At 52.2% G+C, this 25,485-nt stretch overlaps 1 protein-coding gene across 1 annotated transcript; it reads left to right on the forward strand.

Annotated features, from left to right (window-relative positions):
* Nucleotides 1-987: 987 nt before the first annotated feature.
* On the forward strand, nucleotides 988-25,284 carry ASMT (acetylserotonin O-methyltransferase; the record flags this gene model as incomplete). The annotated part of the gene is made up of 10 exons (XM_082681199.1): nucleotides 988-1,043; nucleotides 5,471-5,580; nucleotides 8,595-8,641; nucleotides 14,528-14,702; nucleotides 16,671-16,802; nucleotides 18,841-19,015; nucleotides 19,681-19,743; nucleotides 21,204-21,235; nucleotides 21,725-21,865; nucleotides 25,151-25,284. The coding sequence occupies 10 exons, from the start codon at nucleotides 988-990 to the stop codon at nucleotides 25,282-25,284; spliced, it is 1,065 nt and encodes a 354-aa protein (XP_082537325.1).
* Nucleotides 25,285-25,485: the final 201 nt, after the last annotated feature.

The following is a 25,485-nucleotide window of genomic DNA, read 5'->3' on the forward strand; positions in this document are numbered from 1 at the left end:
CAAGGGAGATCTCCGTGAGGTCAGAGGAGGTTTCTCTGAAGTGAGGGAGAGTCAGATCAGCACACATCTCTGAGGTCAGGGGAGGTATCGCTGTGGACGAGAGTCAGGCCTCTGACTTCTAAACCTGTTCCACTGATCATGCGTATTCCACCTCCAAAACCACTGAGCTACGCAGCAGAAGGTAGAGGCATAATCAGTGCTGCCCAGGCCAATCCTCCCTTACCGACTGGTCCTCCGCCTGCTGGGTCTGTCAGTTCCTGAGACGGGTGGCATTGACATCTCCAGCCGTAGCAGCAGATGCATCTTTTTCTCCTCAAAGGCCTAACAGTTTGTGCCTTTTGTGTTTGACACTGTGTTACTAGTTGCGTACAAGTTAAGGATTGTCACGTCTCCTTGGAGAACTGGCTCCTTGGTCATTTGCAGTGCCCTTCTGTACCTTGATAATTTTCCTTGTCCTGAAGTCTGTTTGGTGGTAAATGGGGAGGAAAGGAATTTGATGGAAAGAGATGTCCGTTACGTGTATGTGTCTCCTAGACACACACACAGCATCCGAGGGTGTCAGGGGAAAAGAAGGTTTTGGCGTAAGCCATGATTGTTCTCTCTTTTCAAGCCAAGCTCCACAGAGGAGAGGACAGTAGTTTTTTGTTGTGACACAGCAGATACTTTTAGAGGCAACGTGCCTAAGAATGAGGATTCGGGAGCCTGGCTTAGAACCGTTTCACCCAACAGCCCCTCTCCTGTGAGGCTGACGGCAGTGACTTGCGTGGGGACCAGGTGAAGAGCACCCATACAGCCCGTTGGGATCCTGCTGGTTTGGACTCATCTTGGGTTTAAGGCACTTGTCGTCCTTATGACTTAGGGTGGGATTTCCCAGGTTACAGTGCAACCAACCCTTATCCACGGGTTCCACATCCATGGATTCAGTGAACCGCAGATTGAATACTATGTTTACCACCCGCGGTTGGTTGAAGCCGTGTGTGCGGAACCATGGATCCGGGAGGTGGACTCTGGGACTGCAGCATCGGCGAATTTTGGTACCGGCGGTGAGTCCTGGAACGGATCCCCGTAGATACCGAGGGACAATTGTGCTTTCGTTTATTTTCTATAAGTTCTCTTGTTTTCTGTAGGAGTTGTTAGCGATAAAAAATAGAGATTAATTGAAACACGTCTGTTAACTAATTCGATTTTATCTTCACAAACCAGGATTTTTCTTAGTTCTGAGGTGACTAGACTGTAATCAAGGGCGCTGTGAGTAAGGAACACGTTCATTGAGGAAATGGAAGGTTTCCACCCTAGAAGCGTTGTCCTGCCAACTTCTGGGGTGAATGAATGGGAGGTTTGCTTCTCCTTTTCTGTCTGTCTCACAGCATTTTGTCCTGAGCCTCGTTCTAGCCGAGTGGGCTCGTTATCTCATTGTAGGTAAATAAAAACCACGCCCAATTTATCCGTTTCACCCGGCGGAGATGTTCTCCAGACCTGAGGGCCTGGGGGTCACCAGGTGTTCTGGGATTTGGGACTTGACTGGCTCTTGTGTCCTCTGGAACCTAGCGCCCTGCATTCGAGGAGAGACTGGGACATGAGGGAAGGCGCAGAGCTCTCAGGGAGGGCTCCAGGGAGGGACGGGGCTGACGTGGCGTCGCGCCGTTGTCTCACCCCTGTCACTGCCATCTTCACTCCTGCAGACCCTGCATCTGACAGGCGACTATCGATGCAAAGGGATTTTTGACCTGCTTTCGTTTTGTAGTTGCTTTTACTTATCTGGATTTTTAAAGTTCTGCCAAAGAGGAGGGTGTCACCACTGTAACCATGCCTCGCTCCTCCAGGCACCTGTGCTTTTCCTCACCATGCCTATCCCTGCTCAACACACACGGCGGAAACCCCGCCGACTCACCTGAGTCACCTAGGCTGCTGTCTTGCCAGCTAGAGTCCCCACTTCCTGTCTTTGCCCTGTGATCTCCCACGTGGGGCTTCATGCCAGCTCACGGGGTCCTTGATGCACACACGGTTTGAAGGGGATCGGGTCCATTTCTCAGTCCTCGGCTTCGCTCTAAACTTGTTCTTGTAACTGATCGTCCTGGGAATGTGCCTGGCTCCAGCGTCCCCCTTCTCCTCCCTCTCGCGGCCCCCGTGGAGGCACCGTGCCTCCTCCTTCCTCATACTTGGGCTTTGCTCCCCAAGGTGACACGGCTTCTAGGGTCCCAGTGTCACCTGGAGAGGTGGGTCTGGGAGCGACACGGTGACAGCGGAACGGAAGAAGGGCCTCCTGGAGGTGTGTGCTGGGAGATTGTTAAAAAGGAAGTGACACCCTTCTGTCCATGTTTCTGCTCCCACCAAGTACATGAACCAGGTTCCCCCAGACCCCAGGAAAACCGGGAGAAAGTTCACTCTGAGCCATCGTGAGAGGAAGCCCTGTCCACCTCGTTTAGAGGACGCATTTCCAGTCGAACATCAGTTATTAACATTTGCAAAGTTTTCATTTATACACCTGCTCACGATGAGTCAGAGCACAGAAAACACATAAAACCTGTTAACAGTAAAAAACCCAAAAAACGTAAATTCTCGTACAATTTCAATTTATATATTTTATTTTTTCTAGTTTTATTGAGATATAATTGACATATTGGTTTGAAATTTGTGTATACTGCAAAACGATCACCACGAAAAGGCTAATTAACCTCCGTCACCTCGTGTATAGACATCTTACTTCACAAGTATGATGGGACGACCAGGTACATTTCTAAGCACAAAACATAGAGCCCAGAACCCTGGCGGGGAGAGAAGTGAGTTGAGAACGTGGATAGAACTAGAAAAGGAAACCGCACGACATTATTATTTTAAACACGCTGTCTTGTGGGTTTAAGTGGATGGATAGAGTTATTAAATCGCTAGGGTGTTCGGGGTCTATCAGACACTCCAAAGAACGCAGCAAATTGGAAAAACGTCTGTTATATGCCAAGCATTGCACCGTTTGCATTTGCATTTAGATGATATTAAAAAAAAAAGCGCAGCGGGTACCTGAAAGACCCCTCCCCCGGGATGGCGGTCTGGTTTCAGACTTCCAGGTGTTCTGGGCTCACCTCGGGGTGAGAGGAAAAGGCAGGATTCCACGCGGCAGGCCTGTGGGGGGGTGGAGCTCCTGTAACAGCTGTTTTCCAGGTGATGCTCTTGCTCTGTCGGAGGAGGGGGTGCACTTCGTGGAGCGTCCCTTCCAGCCCCTCCCACCTGCCCCACTGCCCACACGCACATGGCGTGCCCGAGGCCCAGCCCCCTCCTCCGGGCAGGCCCTTCCCGGGTGCTATACGTACCCGCCTCTCTCATCAGGCCCCTCCAGTCAGCGCGCAGACAGGCTGACGTCTCCATCCCCGAGCTGTGTACGTGTCTCCCCACACCCACTTCAGCCTGAGTCCCCCCATCTCTGCTCTCGTCCATAAAACCCCTGCAGGAGGGTCTTCTCTCCTGCCCTGCAACTCAGGCGCTGCCCTCACACTCCCACCACCCTCACCGCCCCGTCAGAACGCTCGCACCCAGGCGCTGTAGACGGAACGTTCGCGTCCCCCCAAATTCAGACATGTTGTGGGGGGCCCCTTACCCCCAAGGCGATGGTGTCAGGAGGTGGGGCCTCTGGGAGGTGATGAGGTCATGAGGGTGGAGCCCCCGTGGATGGGATTAGTGTCCTTAGAAAAGAGACCCCAGGGAGCTCCCTCACCGCTTCCTCCGTGTGAGGACACAGTGAGAAGACGTCCATCTAGGAACCAGGAGGAGGGTCCTCACCAGATGCTAAATCTGCCCTCGCCGGGATCTCGGACGTCCAGCCTCCAGGACCGTGAGGAATCAGTGTGTGTTGCTTATAAGCCCCCAGTCTGAGGTATTACAGGAGCTGCAAGTAACGAATACCAGGTGGTCTCCAAGTACGTCTGAACTCGCCCTTCTCTAATCACGTTTCCTCTTGCTTTAGGGCAGCAAGTTAAATCATCCTGCGGCCCCAGGCTCCAAACTAAAAAGCAAACAATTTGCTCAATTAAAAAACCCACTAGAACGGCAGTACTACTAGGACTACTAGTCACCACCACTGATAGTAATAATAAAAGGGAAATAAACACTGACAAGGATGTGGAGAAACTGGGTCCCTGTGCACAGTTGGTGGGAATGTAAATAGGGCAACTGCTGTGGGAAGCAGTATAGCAGTTTCCTAAAAAGTTAAACATAGACGTACTGTGGGACCCAGTCATCCCACTGCCAAGTGTACACCCAGAGGAACTGAAAACAGTCATCTAAGAAAAGCTTGTACAGGGATATTCATAACGGCAGTATTTACAACGGCGACAAATGTGGAAACAACCCAAGTGTCCATGGATGGATGGATACACAGCACGGGGCCCATGCACACAGTAGAATAGGACTCAGCCGTGAAAAGGAGTGAAGCCCTGACACAGGCTGCCACGTGGACGGACCTTGAACACGCGATGCTCAGTGAGAGAAGCAGACACAGAAGGACACACAGTGTGTGGTTCCGTTGGTAGGAAACGTCCAGAACAGGCAAATCCACAGAGACAAGAAAGGAGATTCATGGTTGTCGGGGGCTGGGGGAGGGGGAGGGGGAGTGACTTTTCATGGGGACGGGGTCTCCTCGGGGGGATGAGAAGGTTTGATAGAGGTGATGTTTGCACAACACTGTGAAAGTCCTAAACGCTTCTGAGCTGTTTACCTGAAATGGTTAAAATGGTCAGTTTTATGTTACGTGCATTTTACACGAATGAAAACCTAAGGATCTGGTGTTTTGGCTTTTTGTTTGATTTCTCCTTTCCCGGCTTCTTGGTCTAACTCAGTAACGGAGCCAGACTCGGGTCCTGTGTGCAGTAAAGCCAGTCTCCTTCACCCCTGTGGCGAAGGAAAGTGCAGCCTTACTGCAGGGCCCAGCAAGGAGAACAGGGCTGGTGCTCGAAAAACCCGACCTCCCCGAAGGGCTTCGGCAAAGCATTTTTAAAGGCGAAGCACGGTAGGCGTGTCCCAGGATGTGCGATCAGCTCCTGCACAGTTCTCTGATTGCCTGACGGTGAGGGACCAGGACAGGGTCACAGGGGTTCACGTCATCAGTCCTCAGCTGCCAGGAGGTCTGGGGGCTGTGTGCTCATGATCATCAGGTAGTTAATTTCTTCCACTTGGTGGTGGTTTTAGCCTCTGCAGAGCAACTCCGGAAACGTGCACCAGATACTGTTATCTAAGTACTTCAGGGAGGAGCTACGGCAGAGGGCATGGGGGAGGGGTCTGTCCCGGAAGGCCCCAGAGGCTCCTACTCGGTTACAGTTCCCTGGGCGCCTCGATCTTTGAAAAGGTTTAGAAGGCTGGTTTGGTTCAGGGACTGGAGGGTGTACAGCTCCCCAGACATCGGCCAGCCCCGCCCTTCTGGGCCGCGGCGGGGAGCAGAGGATGGTGTGGCCGCCGCCCACCCGCCATGCTTCGGCCTCTCCAGGCTTAGGCCCACGCGGCTCACAGCCCGGGGCGTCTCTCCTGCTCATGCGTCGTCCTTACACCAGCTCGGTATCTCCTCGGCCTTGGACCCCACCCGCTGCAAGGCGCAGAGTGAGGGGTGCACCTCTGAAACAGGAACGCTGCCGTCCAACACTGATCCGTGACTCGGTGCTACTGGTGAGAAATCTGTATGGGTTTTCTGGGGCGTCTGTGACAGATGGACACAAGCTGGGGGCTTAAAATAACAAACAGTCATCCTTCCCCAGTCCTGGAGGCCAGGCATGTGAGGGTCAAGGTGTCCCAGGGCTGAGGTCCCTCCAGAGGCTCCAGGGGAGGGTCCTTCCCGCCTCTTCCAGCTTCTGGGGGCTCCAGGCGTCCCTGGGCTTGTGGCCGCATCCCTCCCCTCTGTGCCTCTGTCTTCCCGGGGCTTCTCCTCTGTGTCTGGGTCTCTCCTCTTCTGTCTCTTAGAAGGACCCTGTCATTGGATGTAGGGCCACCCTCCTCCAGGAGGCCACCTCATCTCAGACCCTTCACTGCATCACACCCACAAAGACTGCATTTCCAAATAAGGTCTTTTCTGAGGTTCCAGGAATTTTAGGGGGACAGTCTTCAACCCAGTGCAACATCCCAATTTCAGAGATGTTAAGTGTTTGGGTTTTTTAAATGTACATTTTGGAATTGATACAACCATTTCTCACCTAATGACTAGATCACGTTGAATCTCTGATTTAACATCTTCCTTGCACGTCAGCCCTGGGAGTGTTTAAAAAGCCGGAAGCTTTTTACATTTGTGCTTACGTTTAAGTTAGAGATTTAAAAAAAAATTTATTTTATTGAGGCAGAGTTGATTTACAATGTGTTAATTTCTGCTACAAAAGTGTTTCAGTTATACGTATATATGTATTTTATTCATATTCTTTTCCATGATGGTTTATCCCAGGATATTGAATATAGTCCCCTGTGCTCTACAGTAAGACCTTGTTGTTGATCCATCCTAAATGTAATAGTTTGCATCTACTAGCCCCAGACTCCCACTCCATCCCTCCCCCACCCCCCTCCCCCTTGGCTACCACAAGTCTGTTCTCTACGTCTGTGAGTCTGTTTCTGTTTCATAGGTGTTTGTGTCATGTTTTAGATTCCATGTATAAGTGATATCATATGGTATTTCTCTTTCTCTGGATGACTTGCTTCACTTAGTATGATCATCTCTCGGTCCACCATGTTGCTGCAAATGGCATGGTTTCATTCTTTTTTATAGCTGAGTAATATTCCTTTGTGTATGTGCGCCACATCTTCTTTATCCAGTCCTCTGCTGATGGGCACTTAGGTTGCTTCCGTGTCCTGGCTACTGTGCATAGTGCTGCTACGAACGTTGGGGTGCATGGATCTTTACCAGTCAGTGTGTTACTGGACCATATGATTTAGAGATGGTTTTAGAACGCGTATGGTTGTTTGCAGTGAAAGCAGAAGAGGCTGTTTGCAAGCTCGTGTACTGAGAAGCAGAGGAGCAGTGGGGATAGCCGTCTCTGTCCTGCACGTGTGTGTCTTCAACACTGATGTGCAGGGACCCCCGGAGACAGAGGCAGGGCAGCCACGCAGCCCAGAACAGGCCGTGCATTTTCATCCGGCCTGTACGTGCGATCACCTGAGGCTGCTTTGGTGTTCTGGTTCTTCCTAAGTTTCCACGGATGGGCAGACCTTGTTTCGTCATGCTTTGCTTTGCTGCATTTTACAGATGGTGGATTTTTTAGAAATGGAAGGTGTGGGGCCCCCCTGTGTCGAGCAAGTCCGTTGGCGCCATTTTTCCAACATCATTTGCTCACCTTGTGTCTCGGTGTCACATTTGGGTCATTCTCGCAGCATTTCAAACCTTTAAATTATTTGTTATGGTGTCTGTGGTTTTTGATGTTATTACCATGACTCACAATATTTGTTTTATTGGGGTGGCCTGGAACCGAACCCGCAATCTCTCCAGCGGATATCTGTGCTTTTTTCTTTTATTTTCTTTGGCCTCGCTGCACGGCATGTGGGATCTTAGTTCCCCAACTGGGGATCGAACCCACGCCCCCTGCCGTGGAAGCGCGGAGTCTTCTTAGCCCCTGCACTGCCAGGGAAGCCCCTAGGCTCATTTTTAAAGAACACTCGTCCACATAAATTCTTTTCTGGCCGATGAGAATAGCCTTCTGTCAGGATGCCGTCTTCCTTTTTCCGGTATAAATGGGGACCGTTGAGGGCCTGGCTGTGCAGGGCAGATGCTGATCCAATGAACAGCTCAGCACGGCCAGGCACCTTGGGGCTCTCGTGGCCTCTAAGTCCTTTTGAGACAGGCTGGGACCTGGGACCCTTCGCTGCAGGGCTTGCACCTGGACACACCTCTCCTGGAGCAGCAAAATACAAAGAAACTAAGGGACTAAAAATAACTGCGTGCATGCGCAGTTGGGGCAAATTCTGGACAAAAGATACAAAGAGACCAAAAACCCACCTGTGATCTCTGAAGAGCCGGGAGCAAAGGCGGGTACTGCGCATGCCCCCTGCACTCACACCACCAAAGCAGGGCACTGCGCATGCCCCCTGCACTCACACCACCAAGGCAGGGCACTGCGCACGCCCCCTGCACTCACACCACCAAAGCAGGGCACTGCGCATGCCCCCTGCACTCACACCACCAAAGGGGTGGGCAGACCCCCTAAGCCTCCCCTCCGGCCCGACCCCTGGACACACCCCTACCCTCACCCCGTAGAAGGACCCAGCTGCCCCCGCCTCGGGGAGCGGGGCAAGGGCACCTGTTACTTGTTCTCGCTCCCCGCCTGCTGCAGCAGGGACCTCAGTAAAGCTTTGCCTGAATTTCTTGTCTGGCCTCTGATCAATTTTTATTGATTAAGGAGGCCAGGAACCCCGGTCGGTAACACTTTCTGCCCCTGGAAGAGTAAATCCAAGCCCCGACCTTGAATTTCATAGGTTCCTTCTCGTCACTCAATCTCGTTACTAAACTAATCACCTTAAGTGAAGATGCCGGATTGATCCTGCAGCCGAGGGGGATTTGGCTAAAAAAGGGCTGCTTGCGTTTTAATCAAGCAAATGGTCTCCAAGGCCAGTCCCTCTGGCCTCCTGTGGGTCCCTCCCAGGGATCCCCCCGTCGCTCTCGCCTTCAGGCTGTGTCCACCGTGGCATGGTCAGCTGACACTGAGGTCCTGCTTGCCGGGGTCCAGGGTGAGAAAAGGAGGGCCACCACGGCGGGGGCAGGTGCGGGGGGGAGCTGCAGCCCCCATCTGGGCTCTGAGGGTTTAAACTTGAGTGTCAGAAATGGCTGGAAAAGGGGGGAGCAGCTCCCCAGCAGGGCTGGGCCATGGCAGGACCCGGTTCAGGGCGGGTTCTGGGCTTCCTCTGGGATTAGCATGGCTCACCATGGTTCATTGGTGATTGAAACGCCTTCAGTGGAAATAATTGATCACCCTGGTGTAGCGGATTAAATGATGGCCCCCCAAAACATATGTCCTTGTCGTAACCCCCAGAACCCAGGAACGGGACCTTATTTGGAAAAGGGGTGTTTGCAGATGTGATGTAGTGAAGGGTCTGAGATGAGGTCCTCCTGGATGAAGGTGGCCCTACATCCAATGACAGGGTCCTTCTAAGACACAGAAAAGAAGAGACACAGACATAGAGGAGAAGCCCCAAGACAAAGGCAGAGATGGGAGGGATGCGGCCACGAGCCCAGGGACGCCTGGAGCCTCCAGAAGCTGGAAGAGGCAGGAAGGACCCTCCCCTGGAGCCTCTGGAGGGAGCACGGCCCTGGGACACCTTGACCTCAGACGTCTAGTCTCCAGGACTAGGTGAGGATGAATGTTTGTGGTTTACAGCCCCCCAGTTTGTGGTCATTTGTTACAGCTGCACCAGAAAATTGATAGACCCCCTCTCTCCCCATATGAAGGGCCCAGAGCCTGTTCAGTCCATCCAATGGGTTATCAACGCCAGGGATTAGTGGGCATACGGGTTTGGGACCAATTCCACAGCTGATGGTGCAAGGGCGGGCAGGGGCTGGGGGTGCAGGTGATTTTAGGGCTGTGTGCTCATCAGGGACAGAAGGAGTGAGCGGAAACCCCGGGGGTCCCCATAAGCTTTGTCATCCCCTTAATCAGGCTGATGGAATTTTCTAGAATAATCCATCTTGGGCTCACTCCTGGCCCAAGCAAAGAGCTTGGGGCATCAGCACTGAGCCCCTGGCCGTCCCCTCAGCTTGCTCAGAGACCCGTGATTCTCGAAGCCAGGACGTTGGGGTCCTCCAAGCCAGGCTGGCCTGGAGGGAAGACGGGTTCCCCCTGGGGAGGAGAACTGCGGTCTCCTGGAGGAATATTCCAGCGCCTTCGTGGTCGCCCAGGTGGGGGGCTCTGAGAGCTAGCGGCTGGGCACGTAGACAGCCTGAGGCTGTCACCTGCACTGTCTGCTCTCCTCCGGGGGGATGAGAATGTCCGGGAACTCTGGACAAGACTGTGTGCAGAAGCTTGGCCATCGGGGCCTGGGGCCCTTCTGGGGATCTGTTGACCCCCGTGGACTCCATCTCAGAATGATGTTCATGAAAGCTTAACCTGAACTAGATAAGATTACAAAGGAAATGGTGGTTATTGGAATACAGGTATCAACTTATTTCAAACACTTGGTGATCGAGGAATACGGGTGCTCGTCTGCTGCACCCTAAGGTGATGCGTTTAAAATCGAGGCAGCTTTGAAAGGTTCACCCAGGAGGTAGGAGACGTAAGTGTTTCATCCTTTCTTGTGGCTGAATATTATGTGCAGTGAAAGTGCCAGACACAGAAGGTCCCAGGGTGTGTGACTCTGTTTGTAGGAAACGTCCAGGACAGGCAAGTCAGACGGGCAGAAAGTGGGCTTGTGGCGCCAGGGGGACAGGCAAGTCAGACGGGCAGAAAGTGGGCTTGTGGCACCAGGGGCTGGGGAGGGGGATGGGGGTGACGGCTCGTGGGGACGGGGTGTCCTCTGGGGGGGTGAGAAGGTTCTGGAACCAGATAGAGGTGGCGGTTACCCAACGTTGTGGATGTGCTAAACGCCGCTGAGCTGTTTAGTCTAAAATGGTTAAAGGTGATTCTTGTGTTACTTGCATTTTTGCTTCAATGAAAACTGGAGGGAAGTTGGAGCTGGATTTTGTGTTGTAGAGAGACAGGGGTGGCAGGTGTGTTGAATGAGGTTGTGAGCGGCGGGTGCAGCCCTTCGGCCAGATTCACTGGGAATCCAGTCCGTCCTCGCTTTGGGGTCCAGGTGGTGCAGCTCGCCGTGCGCAGTCGCTCGGAAGCAGGTAGGGGCAGGCCAGTCTCCGCTTGCTTGAGGGCGAGGCTGGGCCTGTCTCTCTGAAGAGCACGAGCCCTCCAGGCTTTCTCGAGTGAGGCTCCGCCGTTGAGAACACACAGCCTCACCACGTGGCAGCTGACTGTCCTTGAGGCCTAGAGATGCCCCAAGCTTGGCCACGCTGGCGGGAGGGGAGGGGTGTGTGGGTCTGTGGCAGCAAGACGGGGCGCTGTCTGCAGCTGGTGGTCCATCCAGACCCCCGGCTTCAGGGAGGGCACTGCCCGCCGGCAGGGTCCCACGGTCTCTGCGGCTGCTGTCGTGCCCCTGAGGACAGTGTAGCACCTCCTGGCCACGTGGTCACACATGCATGGTCTGGGCGGACTTCGTCCTCGAGGGGGGTGCTTAGATTCAGGAAGGGTGGACCGAAAAGGGGAGTGAAGCATCTTCCCCATCCAAGGTCCGGATCCCCCGAACGCTACCCGGGGACCCCCCTGGGCTACGACGCCTATCTTAGCGCCACTGAGATATAGGGAAGAGGACCTTACAGAAAACAGAGTAACTTGCTGCCTTCCCCTGGCTTGAAAACGTGACCTGGCTGTGCTCCCATCCCGTCCCCAGCCGGCTGGGGCTGCCCGCTCTTTACTCAGTGCCAGCTGCGTGCTCACAGGGTGTGCGGTGGCTTATAACTCTTGGGAGGAAAGTCGCTTTGGTACACGCAATTTCATGCCGTGTACTGTCACCTGTAACAGAATCAGAGCAGATGCAATTTTAGTTTTAGAATAAAACTTAATACAGCCTGAACGGAACGAGAGAGTTAATAAACTCTCCGTAGAAGAAAGCTGAATGCAAGCTTGAAAGAATAAGTCAGTAACCTCTCAATAGAAGAGTGATTACAGCTCTACTATAATAAGAGTTAATACAACCTCACTACATAAAAGCGAACACCGTCTTAACCAGATAATACAACCTTAATAGGACAAGAGTTAATAGAATCTCAATACAAGAGGTTCATCCAACGTTAAGAGCATAAAACTTACTACAACCACATAGAATAAGAGTTCGTAAAATCTTCACACACAAAGAGTGAGTACAGCCTTAATACAGGAGCTCATACAGTCATGACAGGGTAAGAGGTAATGCAAACTTCACAGAGCAAGAGTCAACACAACTTTAACAGAAGAAGAACTAGTACCATCTTTAGAGAATATACCTTAACACATCCTTAATAGAATGAGACTTAATAAAACCTTAATAGAAAAAATCTGAATACAACCTTCGTGGAATGAGAGTTGATAACATCTCAGTAGAACAAGAGTGATTGCCATTTACTATACCAAGAGTTAATACAACCTCACTGCAAGAGCTAATACCATCTCAATAGGATAAAACTTAGCACCTTAATACAGCAAGAGTTCATGCGACCTTAATAGGATAACAACCAATAGTACCTTTGGAAGAGTAGATTCAATCTTAATAAAATAAGAGTTAATGCAATCTTAAGGGAATAGGAATGGATACAATCTTAACAAGAGTTAACATAAAATATAATCTTAGTAGAGTGAGAGTTGATGGAACTTTAATATAATGGTTCTCAAGTGGGGACTGTGCCCCCGGGGGCACACTTGTCAGTGTCTGGGGACATGTTTGCTTGTCACAGCTGGGGAGGGGGGAGGGGAGCTCCTGACATCCGGTGGGTGGAGACCAGGGCTGCTGCTGCACACCCCGCAGTGCCCAGGACGCCCCACATCAGAGGTTGATCCAGCCCCCAACATCGGTAGCGCCGCTGCCTTAATAGAATAACAGTTACTAGAACCTTAATAGCAGAATTAGGAATTAACACAATAGTATTACACTCCCCTCTCGCACATGCATTTGGAGGGCTTTCCAGTGTCATCGTGGGTCGGGAAGCAGCAACTTCCCTAGTTAACGTAGACACAGGTCTTATTTTTATACTGTTAAAACAAACCTAATCGTAAGTGTGGGAAACACATTGTCTCAAGAAACCATCTCTCCACTGCACACCTGAAACTTAAGACAACACTGTAAACCAACTACACGCCAGTAAAATTTTTTTTAATTTTTAAAAATGAAAAAGGATAAATAATAAGGACCTACTGTGTAGCGCAGGGAACTATACTCAATATTTTGTAATCTATGTGGGAAAAGAATCTGAAAAAGAATGTACACGTGTATTCTTTTATATATAACTGAGTCACTTCGCTGTACACCTGAAACTAACACGACGTTGTAAATCAACTCTACTTCAAAAACAAAGAAATAAAAATTGCACCCGAAATCTAGGGTACAATTCTGGAAAAAAGAAAAATAACTGTCTCTCCTTGTGGGGCGTTAATGGATCCACCTCTCATGGCCAATGTTATCCCGAACCTTGTGTGCGAGGGAGAAAAATGCATTGATGGTTTATTCATTATTTTTACCCTTTTTGTATTATTTGGAGACACCCCATTCACTTCTTTAGATGGAGAGAGAAAAAGAGAAAATAAACCGTCTTAAGACTCTGGACACCAGCAGGTAGGGAACACCACTGACACCTTAAGGAAAAAAAAAGGACTGCGTATATTTCCTTGTTTGGAAAATGCAAACAATGCAGAAGGAAGGGCGTGGAATGAAAACGCAGAAGGACCTGTCTGTCCCCCATCCCCCGAATTTCTGCTCCCAGGTGACCAGTGTGACCAGCGAGGGACAGAGAGAGGATTATAGGATTTTGAAAACTCACGCGTGGCTTCCCGTGGTTGCACGTGCCCCTCGATATCCCTCGGGCGTCCCCTTTGGGGACCTCAGGGTCCCTCACGGGGGGTGTGCATTTCCCAGGACAGGTTCTTGCTGTTCCGGGCAGGTTCCATGAAGAGCTTCTGTGGACGGACAGGGCGGGGGCAGCTGCTGCAGACGCCTGGACCTACCAGGCTCCTGCCCGGCTGGCCAGCCCATGAATGACCCCCTTGGCCCCTGCCCCTAGGGGGACAGCCCCCCCCGGGCCCTGGCGCCCACCCTCCCTGGGGACCGATCCATCCACTCCCGTGGGGCAGGATTAGGGCTGAAACAGCAGGAGCGGTCTCTTCGTGGGTGCAAGGTGGAAGCGTCATTTAAAAACTGTTTTTATTGTGGTAAAATAGACGTACTATAAAATCTACCATTTTTAAGGGCACAGTTCATTGGCATCAAGTCCATTTATATTGCTGGGCAACCATCCCCACCATCATGTCCAGAACTCTCCCATCTTCCCAAACTTTGTCCCCATTAAACACTGACTCCCCCTCCCCCAGCCCCTGGACCCACCATCTACTTTCTGTGAATGTGACTCTTCTAAGGAACCCCGGTACGTGTCCTTCTGTGTCTGGCTTCTCTCACTCAGCATCATGTCCTCAAGGTTCATCCACATTGTACCTGAATCAGAATTCCCGTCTTTTCTAAGACTGAGTCATGTTCCATTGTTTTTACACGGTATTTTGTGTATCCATCCATCCATCAGTGGACGCCTGGGTGGCATCCACCTTTTGGCCATTTTGAAGAATGCTTCACGTGAACACACGGGTGTCCACGCTATCTGGCCCCCTACTTTTGGTTCTTTGGGGTCTACACCCAGCAGTGGAATTGCTGGATCCTGTGGTCATGCTACGCTGAATTTTGTGAGGAACTGCCCTGTTTCCCTGAGCACTTGCAGATGCACGCTCCCTCCCCATGGCGTGTGCGTCTGGTTCTTAAGAGAATTGAAGCTGAGTCTGGTTTCTGCCGTTGCCCCGAGGTTCTCTTCGCCGCCTGTGAGCTGGGAGTCTTTGACCTTCTGGCCGAGGTCCTGGAGGCCCTGGGCTCGGCTGCAGTGGCTGCACGTCTGGGCGTCAGCTCCCGGGGGACAGAGCTACTGCTGCATGCCTGTGTGTCCCTGAAGCTGCTTCAAGTGGAAGTGAGGAGAGAAAAAGGTAAGCATCCTGGCTAGTTCGAAGGAGGCATTTTAAAGGTGCACCCTCAGCACTTTTTTTTTTTTTTCTGTAAAGGGCCAGAGAGTAAGTATTCTTAGCCTTGTGGGCTGGCCGTGTGGTCTCTGCAGCTGCCACCCATCTCTGCCCTTGGCGCACCCAAGCAGCTGGAGACAAATGGGAGGGGCTGAGTGCCAATAAAACTTTATTGACAAGACAGGTGGTAGGCCAGGGTTCCAGTAAAACTTTATTAACGAAAGAGGTGGTGGAACGGGGTTCTAGTAAAACTTTATTGACAAAATTGGTGGTGGGCTAGGGTTCTAATAAAAGTTTATTGATAAAACAGGTAGTGGGCCAGGGTTCCAATAAAACTTTATTGACAAAAACAGGCAGAGGGCCAAAATCAGAGAGCAAAGGCGGGATGTCATTTACCAGCTCTGGATCTAGAGGTTTCCTCAGGCTGGTGTATGCACTGGAACCCCGATGAAGTATCCAAGGAACAAGATAAAAATGTGAAAAAAAGAAATCTCAAGGGAGTAATTTTCCATCAAGCTGAACTGATTCAGTTCAGGGGTTGCCATTTACGAGAGTGTATTATTTTGGTGTTGAAGCTGCTTTTCTCTTATGGAAGATGGTGATGGTAGGGTTTTTTTTTCTTTTTTTTAATGTCCTTCCTTTGCAAAATTCAAAACTGTCAACCCTATGTCGGTCATCCAGATGGTTTTTTAGAGTTTTGTCAATCCGAGAAATTGCAAAGTGTAGGGACTATCGCTTGATGGAACAGGAGTGGGTGGACCAGAGGTGTGGGAGGGTAGCTGGTGGGCTTTTTTCTTGCAGCCAAAGGACTTGTGTACCTGTTGGATTTCCGGGGTGCGGCCGAGTTAACTTGAACAGGGAGACATCATCTGAGGGGTTGGTGGTGCTCAGATAGCCCGGCTTGGAAATCAAGCAGGTACCAGCCACACCACGGGAACAAGCTTTGCAGGTCCCCCTCCCGGCCACCACTGGCAACACTGCCCCTGAATGCCCAGCCCATGCTGAGACCCAGCCGGGATACACCTGTGGAGGATGCTGGCTGTTCTATGGGAAGCACCTGGGGGTGGGAGGAGCCTGTGGTTCCCGCTGACATGCGGCCCAGGCAGGTGAGGATTTGGGCAAGCGCACAGGCTGGAAAGCCCCGTGACGGCAGCGTCCACTCCGGCTGTGCCTCTGGGGTCCCTGTGGAGACCCACAAACATTGGGCAGGTACGCATTGTGCAGGAGAAATGAAAGGCTAGATCCTTCCTCCTCGTGAGCGGGACAAGGCGCTCCTGTCCTAGGAGGGATGCCATGACCAAGAACAGGACCACGCCGGACCCCAAGCACCACAGCTGGGCCCCCAGGACAGGCCCAGGCACCGGATGAGCCGTTCGGACATGTGGCCCCGAGATGCCCAGGGCCGTCCCCCCTTGTCGGGGGCTGGAGGGATGGAGTGGCTTAGGGTGCAGCCGGGGAGCACGGTGCTGTCTGCCCCGGGGGGCTGTGGGCGTCCTGCACCTTGGGGAGATGATGGCCCCACCAGGCTCGGGTCCCTGCTGCACAGCTGAGCTCACCCAAAAAGCGCCCCTTTCTCCCCTGATCTTTGTTTCCTCTGCACGAGTCGGGCTGTTGCCCCCATATGTCCATTTTAGAATCAGGTGTTGCTTAAAGGTCCGCAGACTGTAATATACGTTTCCCTCGGGCTCGTTGGCTGTTCACTGCTCCGCCGGATCTTCCCATGGGATTTGCCGAAGCTGAACCCAGCAGGTGCGCCTGCTGCCCACAGGTCAGCCGGCCCTTCGGGACGAGGGTCCAGCTGTTGGGACTTCCGTTGTCCCAGGCAGGAATCGCGTTTCCATCAGGGTGTTCCCAGTGCTGGTGTCAGCATGTCGGCGGTGCCTTGGTATCTAATGCGTTTTTGGTTTTTTTTTCCTCTGTTCTGTGTGTTTTCAGCTGTGTATGAAAACACAGAGCTCGCCAGCACCTACCTGGCCAGAGCCAGCCCCAAGTCCCAGCAGGACATGCTGCTGTACGCGGCCAGGACCACCTACCTGGGCTGGGGCCACCTGGCCGCGCGGCTGTCAGGTGGGTGCGGTGTCGGTGGCGCTCCTGAGTCCCAGGGCTGCCTGGGGGCTGGTTTTCAGGGCATCCGAGGAATCGAAATGCCGGGTTTCTTGTAGAACCAAACGCGACATCATTAGATTTGGGAATCCGGAGCAGATGTGTGAGGTCACCTGGTGTCGACCGACGGGATTACTCTAATGATGTCGTGATGAGAATCCTTGTGCTTCAGGAGTCTCCAGGGGAAGCGGGGGTGCCCCAGGGCAAAGCAGGAAGATAATCTGGAACATACGGTGGAAAACCCTGCGTGCTGCTCTCTGCATGTGATGGCTGTGCCGCACACCGGGCTTCTCAGCCTCACCCCACTGGCTGGGTGGGGCTGGGTGACCCTCTGATGTGGGGCGTCCTGGGTCCTGTGGGGGGCGGAGCAGCTTCCCTGGTCTCCACCCGCCAGGTGCCAGGAGCACCCCCTCCCCCCAGTGAGACAACCAACAATGTCCCCAGACATTGACAGGTGTCTCCTGGGGGCAAAATCAGTTGTAACTGGGAATCACTACGGTAGAGACAGATGGATAGAGCTATAGATAAGTGATAGATATTGGTAGATCAAAATTATTAGATAAATACTGATAGATAAGTAATGATACATTATAGATGATAGATGATTGATAGACAATATTGACAGTTTGATAGGTGATTGATAGATATAGATAGATATTGATAAAATGATAGCTATTGTTAGGTATGGATAGATGATAGGTAGATAGATGGATCTATAGATAGTGAATCTATAGGTAGATGTTAATGATAGATAAATATTGTTAGATAAATGCTGATAGATAAGTACTGATAGATAGTGATCAATAGATGATAGATCTTGACAGATGATTGATAGGTAATATGCATAGTTTGAGAGATAGATGATGATGGATGGACATTATTGGTAAATACTGATAGAAGATGATAAATATTGATAGGTGGGTCTAGATAGATGATAGAGAGATAGATGAATACAGCAGTCCCCAACCTTTTGACACCAAGGCCCGGTTTCATGGAAGACAGTTTCTCCACAGACGGGGCGAGGGGGCTGGCAGGATAATTCGGGCAGTAACGCAAGCGATGGCGGGATGGTTCAGACGGTAATGCGAGCCGTGGGGAGCGGCAGATGAAGCTTCGCTCGTCTGCCCCCTGCTGTGTGGCCCAGTTCCTGACAGGCCATGGACCGGTACTGGTCCGCGGCCCAGGGGTTGGGGAACCCTGGCTGAATAGATAGATAGATAGATAGACAATAAGCGACAGCTAGTGGAATTATAATAGGTGACTGATAGAGAGAATCTCTGATGCTAGGTCAGGGTTTCTCAGCACGACTGACATCGGGGCTGGGTGACCCTCTGATGTGGACGTCCCGGGCCCTGTGGGCTGTGCAGCAGCTTCCCTGGTCCCCACCCGCCGGGTGCCAGGAGCTGCCCCTCCCCCAGTTGTGACAACCAACTGAAGACATTGACATTGTTGAGAACCGTGGCTCTCCATTTTCTTTCTTAATTATTTTAACTTAAACCCCATCTTGAGCCTCCGGTAGCTTAGCCGTGAGAACCCGAGGACCCAGTTCTGCCGCTGGTTTTGGAAAAGGTACAGCTCATCAGATTCACGCTTATCGTCACTGTTTGATTTCACGTTTCTCTTCCAAGATAAGAGACTCACTGCGCACGTGGCGTCGATGCTGTTCTGAGCATCCCCAGGTGGCCCAGGGCCGGTGCGCAAAGTGCGTCAGGGTCGGGCCCACAGCTTGGAGCCAAGGGGACTCTCAGTGAGTCTCTGAGGGAGACCAAAGCGTCAGGGGTCTCGTGTCACAACCAGACAAGAGGGCACAGTAGGGGCAGTGGCACGGCAGAGCGTGGACGCCCGTCTAAGGGGTCAGCCCCCCGTCAGCTCCCACACGTTGTGCCCACGCGGCCATGGGGTGACAGCCGCCCCAGCTTCCGAACTTTGTGTTTTACGAGAAGCAGGATGTCGCGATTTCAAGGGGACGCCCCCTGAGCTTTTGACCTTGGGGCCCATTCAGTTAAGGAAGCCGTGAGGAGCTGGACACAGCCCAGTGGACTCCGCCCGAGGGTGCGAGTAACCAGCGGCGCCGCCACATCTCCGCAGCCCTTGCTGGACCCTCTGGAGTCGGTCCGAGGGACTTCAGTGCTTTGCCCCACGGGCAAAAGGAGCCTCTGGTTTCGGAGCAACGGAGAGTAACAGGCTCCTTCCTCCTGCCTCGTGCTGGTGTATCTGGGTCCCACGCGGAGGCACGTATTTCTGCTGCTGTGTAATTTTCATCAGTGTCTCCCGAAGGTCAGGTGGAAAGAGATGCCTCACCTGACCGAAGGCTGGGTCACCTCATATCCATGAAAGGAGCAGGGGGCTGACTGCAGCCAGACTAGATCCAGGATGGAAGGAGGACACACCGCGGGGAGCCAGCTCACCTGTACATCAGGCAGCGGGGCCCAGGAGGACCCAGAAATCCCCCCCCACCGGCCTCAGGGGAGTAGCAGGAAGCTGTGGGTAGACCCGCTGGCCCTCCAGCTACACGGACGGCCCCATCCCCAGGTGCCAGGGGCTGAGTCCTCCTGGACCGAGGCATCGCCTCATTTCACGGCATCTTTACACCGTCTTTAGACTGTCCCTCGTTTCTTCTTTCCTCACATCAGAGAGGCCTGCAAGACGGGTAACGTGCAGCTCTGAATGTGGAGTTATTTTTTGCAAACTAGAAATGAATTCGTGAGTGTCTTGGGTTACTTGTTTCCTGTTTGCTCTGTCTGCGATGTAAGGATAGGGTCTGTGAGCACCAGTGTGTGGTACCTAATGTGCAGTAAAGTCTCAGAACCCGAGTGATGCCCGCCCCCGATTTCCGAGACAGGAGGAACCGGTATCTGAAGGCCTTTGGGGTTCCCTCCGAGGAGCTCTTCACTGCCATCTACAGGTAACGCCAAGCACCTGCTTTTTTTTTTTTTTTTTTGGCCTCCCTGCGGGCTCTTAGCTCCCCAGCCAGGGGTTGAACCCGAGCCCCCTGCAGTAGAAGTGCAGGAGTCTTAACCACTGGACTGCCAGGCAGGTCCCAAGCACCTGCTCTGATAGGATTATGCTTATATTTTATAATTTTATTGGAGTGTAGTTGATTGACAGTGTTGTGTTACCGTCTGCTGTGCAGCAAACCGACTCAGTTATACATATTTATACAATCTTTAATATTCTTTTCCATGATGGTTTATGCCAGGGTATTGCATGTAGTTCCCCGTGCTCTGCAGTAGGACCTTGCTGTGTATCCATCCTATATATACGAGGCTGCATCTGCTAATCCTGACCTTCCCTCTCCCACCCCCTCCCCCTTGGCAACCACTAGTCTGTTCTCTGTGTCTGTGAGTCTGTTTCTGTTTCATACATAAGTTCATTTATGTCATATTTTAGATTCCACGTAGAAGTGATATCATATGGTATTTGTCTTTCTCTGACTTACTTCACTTAGTATGATCATCTCCAGGTCCGTGCATGTCGCTGCAAATGGCATCATTTCATTCTTTTTTATGGCTGAGTAGTATTCCACTGTATATATGCACCACATCTTTTTTATCCATTCCTCTGTCAGTGGACATGTAGGTTGCTGCCATGTCCTGCATGGAAACAGTGCTTCAGTGAACATTGGGGGTGCATCTTGGGATCTTTTCAGATGATGGTTTTCTCCGGACACACGCCCAAGAGTGGAATTGCAAGTTCATACGGCAACTATATTTTGTAGTTTTCTGAGGAACCTGTGTACTGTTCTCAATAGTGGCTGCGTCAATTTACATCTCCACCATCAGTGCACAAGGACACCCTGGTTTTAATGGTTCCCGGTGACCCAGCGAAGGAAGAAGATGGATATCCCAGTAGGACAGTGGGGAGCATCTTTCTGTCACTTCCCAAAGGCTGTTGTGGTCCTAGCTCCTTTCACTGCAGCCAACTAGCACCGGCTCCAAGGACGAGGGCGTGGGACACAGATGTGGTTCTCCGTGTAGACAGCAGTGAGAATCCTCTGGGCGGGGTTGCAGGCTGGTCTGCTGAAACTCCGAGAGCAGAGTCTTCTCACGCTGCCTTCCTGGTGGAGGAAAACACCGTGTGAGCCTGCAAGGATCAGGAGAGTTTACTGGGGTCCTGGGGGGCAGATGTCACTCCTCCGTTGTGATGCTAGCGGGGATGAGAAGGAAGGCCGGCCAAGCCTGCACGTTGGACACTGGGAAGCTCCCAGAACAGACGCAGGACTGGGTGGGTGGTCGTTCTCCCTGTCTTACGGGATAAGGGGGTGGGGCTCGGTTGAGGGCAAAACGGCAGCGGTGAGCACCAACCCTCGGTCTGGTTTCAGGAGACCCCGCAGCTCCCTCCTGACCCAGCACCGCCTTCCCATAGAGGAGGGACGGAAAGCACGGGTCGCCCTTCGGGTAGGGATGTGAGGCTTCAGAAAATCATCTCTGGTGCACAAGGGGTGTCTTTGCCATGTTCGCTGGTATCAGGCTCCTCTAAGCAAGAGCAGACTTGCAATTGCTCTGCCCTGGGGCCAGCTGGGCATGAAAACACAAGACAGGAGGGTCTCCAGGACCTGGGACGTGCATGCCGTTGGCTGGGAGGGCCCCCCTTGTTTCTCACTGGGGCGTCCCCTGGAAATGTCCCCCACAGGGACCCACGGGCACATCTCACTCCAGCATTTGCCCAGGGCTTCCTCTGCTTGGCTGTTGTCTTCGGGTGGACAAATGCCCTGGCACGAGAGGACACAGTCAGGTCAGAGTCTGTGTGGAAGGTTGGCATGCGGGTTGGCCCAACCAGGAAGACCCCCTAGATTCCAGGGCCCGTAGGTGAACCTGTAACTATGGAGACCAGAGTGTGGGTACCACCCAGGTCCCCACCCTGTCACGTCCTGTGTCCGCTTGCAGGTGGTTCCGGGGCTGTGGCCAAGGTGTGCATGTCTCTGTACCCGGGGTCTCAGGTCACCGTGTTTGACATCCCGGACGTGGTCCAGATGGCAAAGAGGCACTTCTCATTCCCGGAGGATGAACGGATCGGCCTCTGTGAAGGTGGGTTTCCAAGCGCTGTCTGTGTCCACGGGGAAACATGCGTCCCGGGGGGGCGTGGGAGAAGGCGGCAGTGGATGGTCAGAGTGGGTTCCTTCACCCTCCAAATATACTTCCCCTCAACCTAGAACTGTGAGTCATGACAGATGGAAAACTCCGGGAGGGTATATTGTTTTCTTACAATTAATTCTTTCTTGAGTATTGTACTGGGTTCAACAGTGTCCCGTCAAAATTCATGTCCACCTAGAATATGTGAATGGGACCTTATTAGGAAATAGGGTCCTTGCAGATGTGATGAAGTGAAGGGTCTGAGATGAGGTCCTCCTGGAGGAGGGTGACCCTACATCCAATGACAGGGTCCTTCTAAGAGACAGAAGAGGAGAAACACAGACACAGAGGAGAAGCCCCGAGAAGACAGAGGCACAGAGGGGAGGGATGCGGCCACAAGCCAAGGGACGCCTGGAGCCCCCAGGAGCTGGAGGAGGCAGGAATAACCCTCCCCTGGGGCCTCTGGAGGGAGCGCGGCCCTGGGACACCTTGACCTCACATGTCTGGTCTCCAGGATGGGGGAGGATGGATTTCCTGGTCTGTGGCCATTTCTTACGGCCACCGCAGGGCACCCACACAGGTGTCTAAATCCAGGTCACTTATGAATGACAGTAAATGACATGGGTTGAAGGTAGGGTCAGGGGTCAGTTCCTGACTCAGAAGCTTGAGAAGCTTCTCGGGCTTTCCAAGGCTCAGAGACCACAGCAGCTTTGCCGAGAGCTGGAAGGGACTTCCTCTTGCTTTGGAAATGCGGGGTGCGGCTCCCAGAGATGCTGTACCAGGAACTAAGGTCTTACCAGCAGACGCCCTGTACCTCCATTTATGGAGGAAACTGGCCTTTCGTGCTTCTATTTTTCTGCTCGCTCAGAAGAAAAACACCAGGTGGGGATATCATTTCCATCCACTCTTAGATCTGCTGTAAATTCACTATGATGATTATTATTATTTTTGGCCACACCATACGGCTTGTGGGATCTTAGCTCCCCAGCCAGGGATTGAACCTGTGCCACCTGCAGTGGAAGCGTGCAGTCTTAACCACTGGACCGCCAGGGAAGTCCCTCGCTATTATGTTTTTTTAAAAAAAAATCACCTGCACGGGACTTCCCTGGCGGTCCAGTGGTTAAGATTTCATCTTCCAATGCAGAGGGTGCGGGTTCGATCCCTGGTCGGGGAGCTAAGATCCCACATGCCTCATGGCCAAAACACCAAAACATAAAACCGAATCAATATTGTAACAAATTCAATAAAATGATCTACAGCAAAAGATCTTTAAAAAAAAATCACCGCCAAGTTCATGGCATCTCATGGGACAGGCCATCAGCGTTGCATCTGGGGCCAGATGTGGGGTAGACATTCCCGAAATGTTGACTGATCCAGACGAAGGATCATCTCCTTTTGAGTAGCTCTGGATCCGATAGGCTGATTTCAAGGTGACAAGAATGTGCTGAATCGTGTCCTTCAAGGGCTGGATACCATCTTTATTGAAAATTCTGAAATTTGGGGACGTCCCTGGTGGTCCAGTGGCTAAGACTCCACACTCCCAATGCAGGGGGCCCAGGTTCGATCCCTGGTCGGGGAACTAGACCCCGCAGTTAGACTAGCTGCAACTAAAAAGTCTGCACGCCACAACTAAAGATCCTGCGTGCTGCAACTAAGACCCGGTGCAGCCTAAATGAATACATAAATAAAAATAAATATTTAAAATTCTGAAATTTTGACCATCAGAAATTTGTTGGGGGGTGTGGGGGGCTTAATGCTGATTTTTTAAAAATTCTTTTTAATTTTTATTTATTTTTGGCAGTGCTGGGTCTTCGTTGCTGCGTGCGGGATTTCTCTAGTTGTGGCGAGCGGGGGCTACTCTTCGTTGAGGTGCGCGGGCTTCTCATTGCGGTGGCTTCTCTTGTTGTGGAGCACGGGCTCTAGGCGTGCGGGCTTCAGTAGTTGTGGCTCGCAGGCTCAGTCGTCGTGGCTCGCGGGCTCTAGAGCGCAGGCTCAGTAGTTATGGCGCACGGGCTTAGTCACTCCCTGGCATGTGGGATCTTCCCGGCTCAGGGCTCGAACCCGTGTCCCCTGCATTGGCAGGTGGATTCTTAACCACTGCGCCACCAGGGAAGTCCCTAATGTTGATTTCTAAAGCCATTGTATTAAAATACATTGAACCTCAATGCCCAAGTTTTGGGGCCCCTTAGATTTTGTGGGCAGAGGCAGCGCCTCACCCTGATCTTAACCCTAATCCCACCCCTGGGGAGTCTTCCTCCTACTTCTTGGAGACACACGATCAGTGTTACTTCGGTGCCTCATTTGGAAAATGGGGTGAAGAAGCAGACTCTGGAGGTTGGGGGAATTAAGTGAAATTCTACTGTATTATGTGCTGTTACCCCGTTGAGGCTGGGTGTCTGCGATTGGTCCCCAAGGGCAGCTGGTAGAAGGTGCAGGCATGTCGACCTTCATTCCTGGGTCTGCATTCTCTCCAGGCTGTAGGCAAACAGACGCCTGACCGAATTTGGCCCTTGGGCCGTAGTTTTCTAAGAAAAACCCGTCTTTCTTCACTGAGTGGAAGAAAACCCATTTGGAGGAACCTCCTTCTCCGTGCCCTGTCTCATGGGGGAATATTCTGGGGTCCATGTTTCCTGGGACACTCAGCACAAGAAAGAGATCCAGGGGATAGCATCTATGTCATCCAAGACATCCTCCCCAATTCCCGTGAATTTGCAGAGCATGGACCACACAGGTCAGCTGAGGTAACCCTGTACGGCTCAGGGCTATCCAAGCTCTCTTCCCACATTGATACTTCTTGCAGGAAAAATGGGAGGAGAGTTGAGTGTTGGCCATCACCTACAGATAAGAGTCTCGTGGGCATCTTTATTCAGTCAGGGAAACACGTATGGACCTTGTTGGTCCAGTTTGACTCATCGGAATGGAGCTTCTGATCCATTGCCAGGGACCTCCTGAAATCCATGGCTTAAAGGATGCTGTCTGTTTACACGAGACCTTCGGAAACAAAATAAAAATAAAACCATTGTCCAGATCTGATGGAGGGAAAGGGGCCCCCAAACATCGTTCGGAATGGTCCTGTCTTCACTGAGATTTCTTTTTGTTCAGGGGCTGGTTGAAGGGTCACCAGCTGGGAAGATCTGGGAAAGCTCGGTCCATACAGGTGGCCTTTCCCTGCTGGGTGTTGGTGTGGTCCAACGGGATTGAGATGCAGGCTGACCCCAGGGCACTCGCCCTGGGTCGCAGGAGATTTCTTTAAAGACTGCCTTCCAGAGCCGGATCTGTGCATCCTGGCCAGGGCCCTGCATGACTGGACGGATGAGAAGTGTTCACACTTGCTGGTGAGAATCTGTCAAGCCTGCAAGACAGATATGTGGTAGGGCTGGGTGTCGCTGTGCTGTCAACTCGGGGCAGGGTTGGCAGACTCTCCTTGGGGTGCCGGGGACTGAGTTCATGTCACAGGTAAGGGGAGTCGTCCAACCAAATGGCTCTCCTTCCACAGCAGTAATTAAAACCGACAAAAAAATGGCATTGATAACCATCCTGGAGCGTATCCCAACGAAAGATGGAGGTAGCCGCTG

Source organism: Grampus griseus, assembly GCF_964374135.1.
Source record: "Grampus griseus genome assembly, chromosome: X".
Lineage (NCBI taxonomy): Eukaryota > Metazoa > Chordata > Mammalia > Artiodactyla > Delphinidae > Grampus > Grampus griseus.